This window comes from Denticeps clupeoides, chromosome 17 (assembly GCF_900700375.1).
Source record: "Denticeps clupeoides chromosome 17, fDenClu1.1, whole genome shotgun sequence".
Taxonomy (NCBI): domain Eukaryota; kingdom Metazoa; phylum Chordata; class Actinopteri; order Clupeiformes; family Denticipitidae; genus Denticeps; species Denticeps clupeoides.
In genome coordinates, this window is record NC_041723.1 from 2,617,898 (window position 1) to 2,634,659 (window position 16,762).

Sequence of the window (16,762 nt, forward strand, 5' to 3'; positions counted from 1 at the left end):
TGTCTGCGTACTTTTTTCATTCATTTCACGTAGTTTTTTTTTTTCCGATCAGGGTCTTGACCCTTAAATTGTTCGAAAACCGCGCTCGGGATCCTCCTCCTTCATCATCATCCCATCATGTAAGAGGAAGCTGGAACCAAATATCTCCCAGTTTCCTCATTTCGCGGGTTTTCCCGTCCGCGACAGTATAAAGCGCGACGTCGCGGCGACAAGCGGGGACGCTTCGCTGCTGCTGACCGCCTGGGAACATGTGCTGGAGCCACCGCCACATGAAGGTGGGTCCTCGGGGGGGTCGTGAACTCTGATAATGATGATTATTGTGGTAATGTTAGTTTTATTATTATTATTATTATTATGATGATGATGATTATTATTATGATGATATTATAGCTGCTGCTGCTCCTCCTCCTCGCCGCCTGGGGCGTGGCCAGCGACGCCCGCCGGTGCCGCCAGTGGAGGCGGCTGCACCGCCACCTGCGTGAGCCGCCGCCGCAGCTGGTGCGGGAGATCGAGGCGTCGCCGGCGCGCTCCTGCGGCGACTTCGCGCCGTCGCCGGCCGGCCAGCATCGCAACAACCGCGCCCTGTCGCCCTGGCGCTACAGGTACCGCCGCCGGCAAATCGATGGCGACAATGATTTAAAAAATAAATAAATAAATAATAATAATAAATAATGATGATGATGATGATGATGACGTCGCACGAACCTTCCTCCTCAGGGTGGACTACAACAGCGCCCGGCGTCCCGAGCGCATCGTGGTGGCCGAGTGCCTCTGCGACGGCTGCATCATCCACGGCGAGCACGACACCGGCTACAACTCGGTGCCGGTGCGGCGCACCATGCTGGTCCTGTGGGCGGAGCCATGCGGCGGGGGCGGGCTCACGTACGCGGCGCGGGAGATCGAGGTGGCGGTCGCCTGCACCTGCGTGGTGCCGGCGCTGTTCTGAGGACAGGAGCCCCGCAGCGGTCAGGCTGCGCCCGGTTGTGTTTGTTTTAAAACGCGCCCTTTATTGTCGCGGTAATAACACTGCGCGGCGAGAGATTACGGTCATGTTTTACATGAATATCGAGTATCATAATGTTCACTTATGACTTACCCGCTCATGCCTTGTGGCACTATTTATGTTATTTATTGTAATTTATTATGGAGTATTTATTCACGCTCCGTTTGTTGCGATTATTTTGTAACAAATGCTTATGGAGTTTTTCTTCTTGGTGAATGAAATAAAGAATGTAGTTTGTTTTATTATTTTGGTCTGAAGGAATGAAGTTATTTGGCACTGGACGCACAGCTACTAGGGTTCTGCGATGACGCTGGTTTTTCCTTTTCGAAATCGGCGATACCGATCCGATACTGACACTTTATACACAAACTAAAGAATATATTTATTTATTATTATATTCTATTTAGAGAATATTTAGATGAACTTGTAACCTTCTTATTGTCTAACTTATGTATGTAAACTACAACAGAGTGAATAAAAAGATTGTATTTATAGTTGGGGGTCCTAGTGAACCAGAACTGATCACTTCATCGATGGTAGCATGGAAGCACGTTGTAAGTCGCTCTGGATAAAGGCGTCTGTCAAATGCCTTAAATGTAAATGTAAATGTAACTAAATGTGATTGTGCGGGGGCTGGTTGCTTCTGTGGGTGCTTGTCTTCTGGGGGGCGGGGCATGCAAGATGGGCCCTTCCCGTTTCTGTGACGTCACTGGGCCCCGTTGATGAGTGAGGAGCGCGGTTTCTCCCGGCTGGTACAGAAATGGAAGAGCCATAATATCCATACCGTTGTGCTAGTATCGATCCAATGCCGATAGTAACGTTGTATCGATAGTGTCGGTATTTAGGATCGATCCGCACATTCCTGCTTCCTGACATGTTGGTGGTGGTGATGATATATTAAAACCATTTTACATTTTTACATTTACGGCATTTACCAGCAGCCCTTATCCAGAGTGACTTACAGTCAGTAGTTACAGGGACAGTCCCACCCTGGAGACACTCAGGGTTAAGTGTCTTGCTCAGGGACACGATGGTAGTAAGTGGGGTTTGAACCTGGGTCTTCTGGTGCAAAGGCTACCATAGGCTACCACTACTACCACCCAACAAAATAAACGATTTTCATTAAATAGGAGGGGTCAATTTTAATTTCAGAATGAAGTAGTACTTTACATTTAATTCGGTGATTTATATTAATCTTAAATGTCTCTCTTCATATGATGTCGTGTTAACCAGAGGTGTAGTTTATGAAGAGCCTCTGGTCATAACGTGTTTAGAATGTGTCTCCATTACCAAAACAATCAACATAATTGTGCAACAATTTTCAAGCCACCCGTTGGATCCAGTTTGCATTTAACCGAGACTCGTGTGTTTCATAACTACGTTTTGTTTTTGTTTGGACTTTTTTTTTCATAATTAATATGGCGTGTACAAAAAACGAACTTGGCAATAGTGCTCGGGAAACTTCGGGAACTATCGGGAACTTCGCAACAACGCGAGCGTCGTTCCGGTGACGTCATCACGACGCGACGCGCGCACCGCCACACTTCTCTCTGGAGAAATGTCCGAGGCGCTGCTGGGCTTCCTGGGCATCCTAACAAAACCACTCACAGGTGAGCGGGAGGACATGGAATCGGTGGTCGTCTCGTTAAAAGGTGGCTCGGTTCGTCTCCTACTCGGTTGTGTCTAGATTCTTCTATCACTTTAATTTTGGGAAATAATTCCATCCTGACGTGAGAGGCTGTTGCAGTGCAGCGGGTATAAAAGGTGGAAATATAACACCAACAATCTCGTACAAAGAATTGTAGCGTATTAGTAAATGTACAGTACAGGCCAAAAGTTTGGACACAACTTCTCATTCAATGTGTTTTCTTTATTTTCATGACCATTTACGATGGTAGATTCTCACTGAAGGCATCAAAACTATGAATGAACATGTGGAGTTCTGTACTTAACAAAAAAAAGGTGAAATAAGTGAAAACATGTTTTATATTCTAGTTTATTTGCTCTGATTACTGCTTTGCACACTCTTGGCTTTCTCTCGATGAGCTTCAAGAGGTCGTCACACGAAATGCTTCTCCAACAGTCTTGAAGGAGTTCCCAGAGGTGTTTAGCACTTGTTGGGGTCCAGCTCACCCCAAACCATCTGGATTGGGTTCAGGTCCGGTGACTGTGGAGGTCAGGTCTCCACTTTTTGTTAAGTACAGAACTCCACATGTGTTCATTCATAGTTTTGATGCCTTCAGTGAGAATCTACCAACGTAAATGGTCATGAAAATAAAGTAAACACATTGAATGAGAAGGTGTGTCCAGACTTCTGGCCTGTACTGTATGTGGAAGAAAACATTGTTTAGCCGCAAAGGTTTAAACTATTGTTTGTTGTCGCTTGTAACTTCTTCTTCGCTTCCAAAGATTGCTGGAAAGGTTGCGGTGAATCTGCTGCGATAAAGACGAGGGGATGAAACTCGTGCATAAATTACACTGTAACACCCAGTCAGTTTTCTTTCATTATTTGCAGTGCTATGATTAAACTGTGTCAATTCCTTGCTTGTGGTGAAGCTTGCAAATGAGGCAGCAAAAAGGTGAAATATTTAGAATCATGTAGTAGGGGTGGAAGCAGGTCTGCATTAGAAGCTCCACAGTAGAAAGCCGTTAACTTACCTGTATTCATTTCTTTTTGTAAATATTGTATTGGAATTTTTTAAAGTCTAATTTTATATAATATTATTCTGCATCTTCTGAAGCTCCACAGTAGAAGCTGTAAAGTTACCTGTATTCATTCTTTTTGTTTATTTATTTTATTTGTTTTTTTATTTAAATGTTATTTAAATGTTTTTTGTATTGGAATTTTTTTTAATTCCACCTCTTCAGAAGCTCCACAGTAGTAAGCCTTAAGTTACCTGTATTCATTCCTTTTTATAAATTTTGTATGGGAAGAATTTATTTTAATTGTAATGTAATTTAAAATTTTATTCTGCCTCTTCAGAAGCTCCCGCCAGTGGTACCCAGCCTTCCCAGCAGGAGGCGCTGCTGACTGCTCTTAGGGCCAATCAGGCCGAGCTTCGTGCTCACCTGCGTGCTGCTGGCGGCCCGGGGGAACAGGAAGCTCTCGGCCTGCTGCAGGATGTCCGTGCTCAGGTCCCGTGGCCCTGTGGTGACTCTGAGGATGTGACATGGGACTTCGTGCAGGAGGGCCTCGCCCTGGTGCTCAGCCTGGCACGTCACCTCGGCAGGCTAACAGAGTCCTTCAGCCAGGCGAGCCCTGCAGCAGGGAACCGCCGCACCGCTGAAGCTGCCCCTCCCCTGCCTCCAGATGTGCTCAGTGTGGCCCAGCAGAAGACGTTTGGAGCTGGGCTGCAGTTCATGGTGACCCTGGGCCTCTGCCCGTACCTGGCGCCTGGCGTGGGGCTGGCCCTGAGGCGTCGGTCCGCCTTCGGGGCGACGGTGGAGGCTGCAGTGCGGCGGGACGTTCCCCCTGCCGCCAGCCGGAGGCTCCTGATCACCACCATGACACTACTGGAACTGAGCGAGCTCCCTGCCCTCAGCACGCTCATCTTCACGCGGCACCTGGGGGACATCATGGCGGCGCTCTGCCAGCTGGGGTACCAGCCTCTCAGGCCGCAGGCTGGCAGCACAGACCAAGCAAACGTGAGTAATATTTATTCTTTTAAACATGCTGAAAATAGTGCTCCGTTTGGTCCAAGGTGCAAAAAACAAAAAAAAAAGAGAGAGAGAGTATATTATTATTATTATTCTCCTCCTCTCTCTCCATGTAATTTCTCTGTTCTTCCCGACCCATCTACCCCCTTGTAATGTGATGTTCGTGTATATGTACAGTTAAATTGATGGTCAGCTTTTTTTGCTGGTACTTGTGATAAGTGAATGTGAAGCGATTGTCATTGCGATACACTACAGCACAACATACGGTGACACAACAAAATGTGTCCTCTGCTTTTAACCATCACCCTTGGTGAGCAGTGGGCAGCCATGAGCAGTGTGTGGGGAAGTGCTTTGCTTAGTGTCACCTTGGCAGCTTGGGATTCAAACCGGCAACCTTCTGAACCGCTAGGCCACCACTGCCCACTGTGACATTGTTATTGCAACAGCAATAAAGGTGTTTTTATCATGATCACTGCAGCACTTAAGTATACACAAAAGCAGACACACAAATATTTTGCACGTAAAGTTGAAATATTTAAAATGTATTTGTGTTTGTTGATATTGTTGTCCTCTCCTATACCCAGGAGCTCAGTGTGGAGGAAAGGGACAGCTGCAGGAGGTCGCTGCAAGGCCTGCTGGGAAAAGTCTACCAGCCAATTGTCATCAGAGAGCTGCTGCTTCTTCAAGGTGGCCCAAAGCAGGTACAGTCCCACTTCAGAATCTTCTCAATTTGCACGCTCATCTGACAGTGTCTCGCACCTCATGGAATTTTCATGGATTGCTTTTTATTAGTAGCCAGATCCGGATCTGTCTGTCACGTTTCCCTACAGGCCCGTTCGGCCGTCCATGCTGAACAGACCCTTCTGGCTCAGGCCCCTGCATGGCTCCGGCGTCTGTGTGGTCAGTTGCTGTCAGAGAGGCTAATGCAGTCCAACGGGGTCCAGTCTGTGGTGAGGGCCGTCCTGGAGGGGTCTGCTGGTATGTGAACTATGTGTCATGAAGTAACTTGATTTTGCATGTCGGACCGTTTTCAGTGTGCGTGCACGTTCAGTCTAACGTGCGGCTTCCACTCTGGTCCGCAGGGGGCGACTCTGACTGGCAGAAATGTGACGCTGTGGCACGTATCCTGGTGACGTGCCCTCAGCAAGCGATCTCTGCAGAGGATTACTACAGCCAGGTGTGCCCTCAGGTACTGAGCCTGTACATTTTCATTTTATGTGATATGTATGTGGACAGCAAAGATTTTTTATTTTTTTTAGATTATCTCCATCTCACAAATCTCAGATCAAAAGTATGTTCTCGTTGTTCTCTTCTTATTGTTGATTTTTGGAAAATGTTTTTATCCATTACATCAGTTCCACGAAGAAAGTTGATTAGTTCAAATATCTGTGGTGTTGAAGTGGTGGCCGGATGGGTAAGGAAATGGACTAGGAACCGAGGGGTTGCTGATTTAAATCCTGATTAATGCAAAGGCGCCAACAAGGTCCCCCCTTTCATGGCTGCCCACTAAGGGTGATTGTTAAAGGCAGAAGAAACTTTTTGTACTATTGCATTACAAAACTAATTAATAAAATGTGGAAAAGAGTGACAAATGAGAATTTAGACAAATAAGTGCATTCATGTGTAAGGAGGCGCTGTCTCAATAAAAAAAAAATCCGACTCCAGCCAACTGGCAACCCTGTGTTTCTGTGAGCAGGTGCTTCAGCTGCTTCATTTCAAAGACAAGCTGACCGCACTGCAGTTCCAGAGAGTCGCCACCAGGGCGGCGCTCACCATGCTGCAGGAGAGGCCTGAGTTCACCCAGCGCCTCCTGCTGACGCCGCTCCTCGCTCCTCTCCGCCGCTGTGCGCTAGGTGTGTGTGTGTGTGTGTGTGTGTGTGTGTGTGTGTGTGTGTGTGTGTGGAGATTCTGCATGCTTTTCTTGTGTAGACATGGATTTCTGCTGCATGTGCATACTGCATTCATAGTCTGTGTGTTAGAGCTGCGTGTAGATTAATATTTGCATTTTGCGGCGTTTGTCACACGCCCTTATCCAGACTTACAACCAGTAGTGACCGGGACAGTCCCCCTGGAGACACTCAGGGTTAAGTGTCTTGCTGAATTTTTGCTCTCTTCCCAGGTGAATCAGTAGAGGAGCTGGAGCTGAGCCGCTGTGTGGACGACGTGTACAAAGTGAGTCGAGTTGTGAGTCAACCGCCCACTGAGCAGTGTTATGTTACTATGATTTATTTTATTTATTTACTTTTGTGGTCACCTCTTAGGTGTGTGTGGTGGGGAACAGCCCAAGTGAAGTGCTGCTGAGGATTCTGGGGGATGTTGTTCCTGCTCTTTTCACCTTGTTCTGTTTTACCAAGAAGAACGCCTCTCATCTACGGTCAGTTGTGTGTGTGTGTGTGTGTATGTGTGTGTGTGTGTGTGTGTGTGTGTGTGTGTGTGTGTGTGTGTGTGTGTGTTTTTCAGCACCAATCCTGTTACTGTTCCTACATGCTTGCTCATCCCGCATTATTATTAGAAGAAACATGGATCCCGCAGGTCAGGCAATTTCTGGAATGTCAGGGAATTATCAGGGAATTTTGTGTTTACTGCAGTAGCCAAAACCTGTTTGGCTGGGAAATTAAGAATTTAAGTAGTGGATCACCCAGAATTCATGTAGAGGAGTTTTTTTTGTTTGTTTCAACCTGCCAAGCTGCCAATACTACAGTTTTTAATTCTGTAACCACTTTAAATGCCCTTTTCTGCTCAGCACCCAAATGTTATATTGGCCATTCCTTTATACAGGAGGTCATGGAAATTCTGTTTTTTGGTCCAGGAAAGTCATGGAAAAGTCAGGAGTTTGAAGTGTGGCTTAGAGTGGGAACCCTGAAAAATGCTTTATCCAACTAAATAAATGCCTTGTTGCCATCTGGTGACATGAATTGGGATGGTAGGGGGTGGTAGGAGCTTAACCCTGAGTGTCTCCAGGGGGACCGTCCCTGTAACTACTGATTGTAAGTCGCCCTGGATAAATGCTGTAAATGTCTGCCCCACAGCGCCCCCTGTCAGGAAGTCTTGCTCTGGTACCTGAGTCAGCTGGACACTTCGCCAGCCATCTCTGTTCTCCGGCAGCTGTGTGCCCTGGACGGGGATGTGGTCGGAGTCGCCCCAGGGTGGCAGTTTTCACCTGGGAGTGAGGGAGGAGCCAAACTCTCACCCAGAGAGCCAATCAGGTGATTGCCTCTCAGCATGACCTCACCAGTGCATTATACACCGATTGATAGTTTTTTTCAACAACTGTTGTTTTTTTTTGTTTTTTTTATGACTTCTCAGCGATGAGGACGAGCTGCTGTATGAGAAGGTGTGTGGTGACCAGTGGAGGGTCCAGTGTCTGGCGGAGCTGCTGTTAGAAATGAAGAACTGTGACCTTCCTGGGGACTTTTTCCTGGAGCTGCTGCAGGTGCTGCGCAAAAGAAATAAAACATGTTAAATTGACAGGAAGTACCTGGGTGCGGATTATGAAGTAATTAAAGGTTAATAGTTGAGAAAGTGGATGAATACATGTTTTATAATGTTGTAATATGAATTTGGAGCATAATATAATGTGAGTTTGGGTGGCACTTCCTGCAGGGCCTGACCAGCTGGGCTGTGGAAGAGGAGGAGGAGGAAGGAGACGAGCCGGAAGTAGACACATCCACTATGACCCTGCTTGAACTGGAGCAGCAGCTGATTGGTCGAGCGATGGGCCGTGGGCGGAGACTGGCCCTCCTACAAGTGCTGGCAGTCTTGTGTGAGGTGCTGCCACACACGCTGCTCCTGCGTCGACCTGCTCAGGTCAGAGTGTGTGCAGATGCAGGCAGGGCTTTTTCAAGTTGCACTGCATTCTGGGAAAATCTGACTGTTCTGAATTCAGGCGATGGAGTTCATCGCCGCCATGCTGCAGCGCGCGTGTGTGTGTTTGGAGAAGGGATGCGAGGGGCCAGTGGAGGCAGAGACCCTCCGTATGGGGATGGGCCTGGTGGCCACCATGCTGTCTGCACCCACACAGGTATTTCAACACACCCATCTGAGCAGCATCGATCTGTTCCTTTTTTACCTTTTCTTTTTTTTGCAGCTCTTGAACCATTTTCAGTTCTTCAGAAATGGAAAATTAGGATTTTCACCTGGGAATCAAAGCCTGAAAGCCATGAGTCTATTGAAGATGAGCCATTACATAAATAGAAGGTTGAAAAGAGAGAATGTTCAATCTTTTAAATCTGCACTGCAAAAATGAGGATGGGGTGGATTGAAGCGGCACGTAACAGTACTTTCACTCTTTTAACATGAATCTACTTTTAAAGTCTCTTACTTCAGGTCATGTTATCTGAGCCTATATTACATTTCTATGGATTATAATTGTTAAATAGTTTAGAGCTAATCTGTTTTTTAATGTATTGTATTTTCCTGGTGAAGTATAAGAGCATTGAGTCTTCAGAATTTGAAGAATTAAACAGTCATTTGCAATAATGCCATTTAACTGGATAAAGTCGTCCTTATGCAATGCGACTTAGAATAGTTACAGGGACAGTCCACCTGCAGACACTCAGGGTTAAGTGTCTTGCTCAGGGACACGATGGGAGTAAGTGGGGTTTGAACCTGGGACGTTGTGGTCTTCTGGTTTATAGGTCAGGGTGTTACCCACTAGGCTACCACCACCCCTGATATCTCGAGTTATCTGTATGTTGGAGTGAGGGAACTAACTACCCGCCCATCCCTTTGTGTTGTAATTGTTTCTGACACCCAGAATCTGGTGTTAACTAAAGTTAACTTAAATTAAAGTGAAGTGTTTGTTGCATGTGAAACACAGCAGCACACAGTGAAATTTGTCCTCTTTATTTAACCCATCACCCTGAGTGAGCAGTGGGCAGCCATGACATGCTCAGTGGCACCATGGCGGATCGGGATTCGAACCGGCAACCTTCTTATTACGGGACCGCTTCCTTAACCGCTAGGAAGCGTTTGTGCGGTTAAATTGTGTTTTTAGGAACAAAGTTTAAAAAGGGAAGGAGCCTACAGGCATCACTGACCGCTCGAAAACACCCCACTTCCTCATTCTGGACTATTTAAACACCCATTTGTCAATACGTGACACACCCAGGTGTAGTGCAGTGTCAATCTCCCCCGTTTCCCTCTGTTCTCTACGCTCTGTCAGTGGACGTCACACACATGACCACGGCAACGTTATTTTAATTCAAACACTCTGAGAGGATTTTTCTGTCCCTCCTTTCTGTCGCAGCTGAGTCCAGAGGAGTACTCCGCCCTGTCTAAGGTACTCCCTCATCTGCAGCAGATTTCCCAGCAACACCCAGAGGTTGTCATACAGGAACTGGCCTCAGATCTGCGAGCGACCATCGCCACCCGTGGAGCCTACAGGCCCGACACGGTCAACCATGCTGGTCAACGCAGCGCCCACCGTACAGGAGGGCGAAGAGATGATCTGATGAAGGCACTCTCAGCACACACTCGCACGGACACGCCCCCAGCATCTGCAACACACACAAATACAACAAAGAAACCGCTGATCACTGAAGTGAGTCCCATTACTGGAGCCTCCTCTCAGCCCAAACCCACAGAGGAGACGCCTGACGGGCACCACCCTGCGGAGCGGGGCGCACCGGGACGGCACGAACCCTGCCAGACCGTCTCTGAGTGTCTGCTGGAGGCCTGTGACCCCGATGTGCCCACGCGAGGTGTGGCACTGAGAACCCTGACTTGCGCTCTACAACGCGGCCAGAAGGAGGCTCTGGATGCCCAAGAGAAAGTGCTGATGGTGGGTGGGTGTGTGGCACCATTTATTATATGCAGAAGTGCTACAGTTTAAAATACCATCAAACATGGTGTATGTTAGTCATGGGAATTCCGCGCTTAAATTAATTTATTACCAAAAACTGAACTGAATTAATAACATTATATAAAATGTTTATTCATTATACGGCATATAACATGGTACCATCTCAATTTGAGAAAAAGGTCAAATATATATATTATTTTTTTTTTTGGATTTATTTTTTTTGCACCATAATCACAGACATGCATTGTGTAGTTGACAGTCCCGTGTGACATTGTCCACGTCAAAGAGCTGGCTCCAAGAGCAGTTTGGTTCACGGCCGACACATCACTAGTGTGTGGGTGTGGGGGGGGTGTCCCCACCGAAGGGGCGGAGCCAGACACAGTCTGAGCTCAACTCTGTAGCCTCCTGGGCTTTTACGTCTTCTTTCATGGTCAGGATCCCCTCCGGGGCACAGATTCTGCCTCTGCTATCTGTGTGTGTGTGTGTGTGTGTTTCATGTTTAATGGATGGTCAGGGTTTGTCCCTGGGGGCGCAGTCCCCTTCATTAAATATTCTCTATAATAACCCCCCTATCCCAACTGTGTTCTATTGTACCTTTCATAATTCTAACACTGCCAACCCCTATAGAGACAAGCATACAGTCACAACAACCTCAGACCTGACCTCTGGCTCTAGACTGTCATTTGCATTCTGGGAAAGAACCTGCTGTGGCATCTCAGTTCTGTTCTGTTATGTTTCCTATTCGACATGTTGTAATGGAGTCATGTTATGTTCAATCAGCACCAGCCATCATCTTTTACTTTACAACAACATCTCTGTTTCCACACCAGATCTTCCTGGAGAACCTGGAACACGAGGACACATTTGTCTATCTCTCTGCAATCCAGGGTAAATGTGTGTGTGTGGGCGCATGCCTACAGTACATCTGCAGTTCTAATGCAGTAAGATGTTTGTAATGATGTGCATTTTTCTCCAGTCAGTGTCTGTTCTTCTCATTCGGACCATCATCTGCACTTGGCACTGATCTGTTGATGTTCTCTTCAGGTCTGGCTGTGTTGGCAGATGCCTTTCCAGAGAAGATCCTGCAGAGGCTCCTGGTAGAGTATGAGGCCGGGCCGCCTCATCACGAGAGCTCGCTGGAGACGAGGCTAAAAATTGGCGAGGTGCTGATGAGGTCCAGCAGGGCCATGGGTGAGTCCTCTTGGGTCTTTTGTGATCTTCACAGACGGCTGTACTGTTTATTTCCGTAATAAATGGCCAAGTTTTTTTTTTTTTTTTTTTTTTTGTGGCTGCGGTATAAACATTCTCATTAAAAAGTAGTGACTGTGGCGGCCTGATCTGAGTACAGCGCTGCTCCTGGTCGGAATTTCACACTGCACGGTGTGGCACTTGGCGACCTTGTTCTCGCACCACAGTCAAAGTTGAAACTATAATCAAAGCAGGAACACACGCACACACACATAACGCGGGAATGGAGGAAAAGCTGGTCTTAACAGTCCCTGAGTGTCCATTATCGTCGTACTGGGAGTCTAGAAAACCACGCATATCTTCCTGCGCTGAGCCCCGCGGCGCGTGCAGAGATTGGTGCGAAAGTGCCTTTGGAAAAGCGGACCGTGTTCAGTCCGCGCTCACCTGACGCCATGGACATCTGAACCAGATGGTTTTCAGGTTGATCCATCTCGCTCTCTATTCATTACGCTTGCAGCACCTCTCTTCCGCCACGCCCGGGTAAATGTTGGTAACCACTCGTAAATGAGACGGGGACATTACACATACCAAACATTACTACTTTGATGTCATACAAAATGAAATGAACGGGACCACAGGAGCTTGGACCAGTCTGCATCGCGATCCATTGTTAATCGGGACAGTCCAAAATTGGTGTTACGTTTCTTTTTTTTTTTTTTAATTGATCAGAAATGCTGTTTTTTGTACGGGGGGGTGATGGTGATTGGTCTTTGTTGGCGGGCCTCTGGTCTGGTGCGGACTCTCTCTTCACCAATTTCTCACTTCCTGTCTTGTTTGAAGAGTGACTCTTCTAAACCACAGCGCAGCCGGATCTGGGAGAGGGAGGCTTCATTTTGGGACCTTGGCCCGTTTGCACTGGCCGCTCCCGACCCGTTTGCCAGATTTGCGGTTCAACTGTGATCTTCTTCTGACCATTGCCCCTCCCCCGTCGGCTGTAAAGGTTGCAGCCAGTGGCGGCGGTTCTTGCCAGGACAGACAGAAGAGGCTCTTAGTGCGTCTCCAGTCGGCAAACACTCCGGACACAGCGGCCATTCACGCGCCACGGTGCACTGCTATCAACGTTCCGTCCAAATCGACAAAACCGTCGAAACCCCACCTCAGCTGCAGCACCTGAGCGCATGCTTACCTGGCAGGGGAGATACCGTGATCAAGAAGGCGGTTCACCTTCCACACACTGCTCCCAGGGCGCCTGTCATGGCTGCCCACTTCTCACTCAGGGTGATGGTTAAATGCAGAGGACAAATTTCACTGTGTGCACCGTGTGCTGTGCTGCTGTGTATCACATGTGACAATCACTCTTTTTTTTTTTTTTTTTTTTTCCCCCCACTTCGGCTGTGCTGACCCCTGCGAATTCCCCAAATCTGAGAATCTCGACTGCATAATTTCTGGGGGTCTGCGTTCATGCTCTCCCCTGATTTTTTTGGGGGGGGGCAGTGGTGACCTAGCGGTTAAGGAAGCGGCCCCTTAATCAGAAGGTTGCCGGTTCAAATCCCACTTAGTACTATTGTGTCCCTGAGCAAGACACTCTACCCTGAGTGTCTCCAGGGGGGGGACTGTCCCTGTAACTACTGGTTGTAAGTTGCTCTGGATAAGGGCGTCTGGTAAATGCTGTAAATGTAAATGTAAACAAGGTTCAGGCAATAAAACAAACGTCTTTGCGCTTCTTCTTGGCAGACGGCAAGGACGCATGCACCCATGCGATTCTTAAAATCGTTCAGCCCTAGTCTCTCTCTTTCTCACACACACACACACACACACACACAGTCTGTGGAGCAGTGGTGGCCTAGCGGTTAAGGAAGCTTCGCCGTAATCATGGTGTCACCACTGCTCACCAAGGGCGATGGTTAAATACAGAGGACACGTTTCACTGTGTCACCGTGTGCTGTGCCGCAGTGTTTCACAATGACAATCACTTCACCTTTACTTTCATTTCACACATACATGCATGCTGGCACTGGTTTGAAGTGCTCTTCTCTGGTCTGGGCGGGTGGGGACAGGGGTCTCCGTGTGATCTGTGTAATGTGCAGACTCAGCTGCTCCCGCCTCCCACCCCATACCCCCTTGTTTGGGCATGATGAGTCGGCAATTGCCATGGCAACGCACCACCCAGACAGTGCCACCAGTCAGAGGAAGAAAAGCTGTTTAAGTGAACCTTGTCTAAGCCTGTGCCGTCAGTGTCACAGTCTCCTCATCCTGGTCTCTCCACTCTGGTCAGGTGACCTGGCCCCCCATTATGGCCGCCCGCTGATTGGCGTTTTCCTGAGGGCGGTCCGAGACAAGGACAGCAGCGTGAGGACCAGCTCCCTGTCCAACCTGGGCGAGCTGTGCCAGCGTCTCAACTTCAGCCTGGGACCACTGGCACAGGAGGTGAGACACGGTGGAGGTGCTGAAGGTAGCCGCTGCTGGTGTATCTTGGGTAATTATGCAGCATGAGCGAGAGGAGTCTATACTGTGATCTGATTGGCTGGGTTCAGATCCTCTCTGCTGCAGTAGAGCACCTGGAGGTCAGAGGTCATAGGCGGTAGGGTGGGGTGGGTCACGTCTCCAGACGTTCTGCTGGTCAGCACTTCTCCTTTCGCTGAGGTCAGGGTTTTTACCGGGGTGGGAGGGGGCGGTCGGCCACACATCGCTCTTATCACTCACCTGTCAGTCAACTGGAGACATGGCCTGACTGTGCAGGAACTGTGTGTGTGTGTGTGTGTGTGTGTGTGTGTGTGTGTGTGTGTGTATACACATGTACAGGGTTTTTTTTTTTTTTTTTTTTTACTTTTAATGTGCTTTTGGTGTGACAGGCACACACTGATGAGCAAGCAGCTCCGTCAGTGTGTGTGTCTGTATATACACACACACACACACACACAGCATGCAACTCTTTGGATGAAGTGTGTGAAAAGGTGGCGTGGTTGTGAAGTGTTGGGAGGGTTTAATACCAATGCACCAGACTACAATGCAGCACTGCAGATCTCTAATGGTGTGTGTGTGTTTGTGTGTGTTGAGTTGAGTGTGTGTCTTACGTCACTGATCAAGACTGAGAAGGAGGCTGAAGTGCGCAGAGCAGCTGTTCACGTCATCACACTGCTGCTGAGGGGGCTCAGTGACAAAACCACCGAGGTAATGTGCACGCACACACCACACACACACATACACACACACACACACACACATACATACATTACGGTCTTTTTTTTTTTCTTTTAAACCTCGAGTGAGCTGCTGTCTGATTGGCTGCTGTGTTTCCGTATAGCTGCATTTTCGCTGAGGCCAGTCGGAGAGGGGCGTGCATTTGTGCCTTTCCCGTGAGACCATGTGACCGGGAGTCCCTGTCATTTGGGTCACTACAGCTGTTTTGCGTTTAATGACATGGCGCATCACTGTTTTTCTGGCCTATCATTCACTGTTACAGACAGACACACACACACACACACGGACGTCAATGCAGCTCCAAGAGGATTCTAACAATAATCACGATAAATAAAGTATTTGTATTTGATTTATTAGGCTTTGACCCTGTCTGTGACCTCTGCAGGTTCTAGGCGACGTGCTGCTGGACCTGTACCGCGCTCTGAAGCTCGTCGCTCGCGCCGACCGGGACGAGGTGGCGGTGCTCCACGCCCAACTGGCCCTGGGGGAGCTGGACGAGGTCATGAGGAGGTTCATGTTCCCCGAGCAGAAACTGCAGAAGAAGATTGTGGTGCTGCCGTGACCTGTGACCAGTGGCAGCCTACACTACAGCTGGACCGAGAACTTCCTGGGAAACCGCGGCGCTGTTAAACACCCCCGAGTGCGAACAGCTGGCGGCGTGGAGCTCCGCCCCTTCCTGCGTTGGAACAGCTGCTCCTTGGTGTTCAGTGGGAACCGACCCAGTGGTGGAATGGGGTCAAGAGGCTCCTGTCACCTCAGGAGTGTTCTTCGGGTGTGTGGGAGGGGCTTCTCTCTGTATATACAATAAAATGTTTTAGTCTGACGTGGAGTCTTGTTTTTAGATCATATTTTACAGTAAAACGTGATGCTCAGTTGGTGACTTTCTTCATCGTACGGTGAAGATCTGAAGCTCTGTATTTGTCCTCTCAATCTTATGTTTGCTGGTTTAGTTATGAAAATCATGGAATAAACAAGGATGGGAAATAAAAGCATTACTATTTCTGAGTTTACGTGGCCCGCTTGAGACCCGGCAGAGCGGCATCGCTGTGTTCCGAGCGGAGAACAGGGTCAGGAGCTGGAATCTGTGAATCTGGAACACGGCGAGCACCCAGACATACCCGTCCTCCGGATGATGAATAATAGAGCGCCCGTGTTCCTCATCCATATTCATGATCAAACAGCCATATTGATCATGTGGTGACATGAATTATGTTGGTTTATGAAGTGTGTTCATGTGTGAGGGCCGTTTTTTAAAGTACATCTCAAAAAATTAGAATATGATTAAAAATGGCATTTGGTCCTTTCATTAATAAAGTTCAATCTTCAAACCCATTCAAGTATTGTCTGTATAAATGAACTTTTACTTTATGTGTAAGGTACATCACATACACGATCACATGAAAGTTTATGAATTAATTCATGAAAACCAAAAGAAGACGTTTGGTTACCATTTAAAAGAGGAAAATATTGGATTTGGATTTTCTTTCGTGATACGTCCGTGTGTAAGTAGCAGCCTAAATCCCAGTGAGGATAACTCATACACACACACACACCTTCTATAACGAGTGTGTACACCTGAAATGACCCCCCGTGACCTATTAAAAGGTCATGCTGATTAATAGCAGTAAAGGAAAATGCGGCTCTCGGGGGGCCTGCAGAGGCTCGCCGTCTGACGGAGAAGCGCCGAGTCTCCTCTGGTGGGTGGCCAAGGACGTTCCTGCAGCGTTGAGGATCCTGTGACGCTGACACACACACTCGCACACTCGCACACTCAGAGCTGTTACATGGCGTACGCCGCATAGAGGTACACCCGCGTGTGTGTGAGAAACACTTGAATTGATTATGTCGGAGTTTGCTGCAGTCCGTCTCTCTCTGGTTCTCCGTCTGTCTCAGACCTGGAGGAGGAGGAG

At 48.1% G+C, this 16,762-nt stretch overlaps 3 protein-coding genes across 3 annotated transcripts in view; 2 read left to right on the forward strand and 1 right to left on the reverse strand.

Annotated features, from left to right (window-relative positions):
* LOC114766810 (protein brambleberry-like) overlaps window positions 1–16,762 on the reverse strand; it is a 480,412-nt gene that overhangs the window by 425,645 nt on the left and 38,005 nt on the right. The gene's annotated exons all lie outside the window — the stretch shown is intronic.
* Window positions 249–946, forward strand: il17c (interleukin 17c). Its single transcript, XM_028958763.1, has 3 exons — window positions 249–275; window positions 409–602; window positions 718–946. Exons 1-3 carry the CDS (start codon window positions 249–251, stop codon window positions 944–946), a joined length of 450 nt encoding a protein of 149 aa, XP_028814596.1.
* Window positions 2,545–16,111, forward strand: tango6 (transport and golgi organization 6 homolog (Drosophila)). Its single transcript, XM_028958041.1, has 18 exons — window positions 2,545–2,613; window positions 3,987–4,648; window positions 5,245–5,361; window positions 5,491–5,638; window positions 5,743–5,849; window positions 6,357–6,513; window positions 6,780–6,832; window positions 6,922–7,034; window positions 7,690–7,866; window positions 7,967–8,093; window positions 8,264–8,467; window positions 8,547–8,681; window positions 9,909–10,442; window positions 11,294–11,351; window positions 11,508–11,654; window positions 13,927–14,078; window positions 14,709–14,822; window positions 15,238–16,111. The coding sequence occupies exons 1-18, from the start codon at window positions 2,562–2,564 to the stop codon at window positions 15,412–15,414; spliced, it is 3,234 nt and encodes a 1,077-aa protein (XP_028813874.1). The 5' UTR covers window positions 2,545–2,561; the 3' UTR covers window positions 15,415–16,111.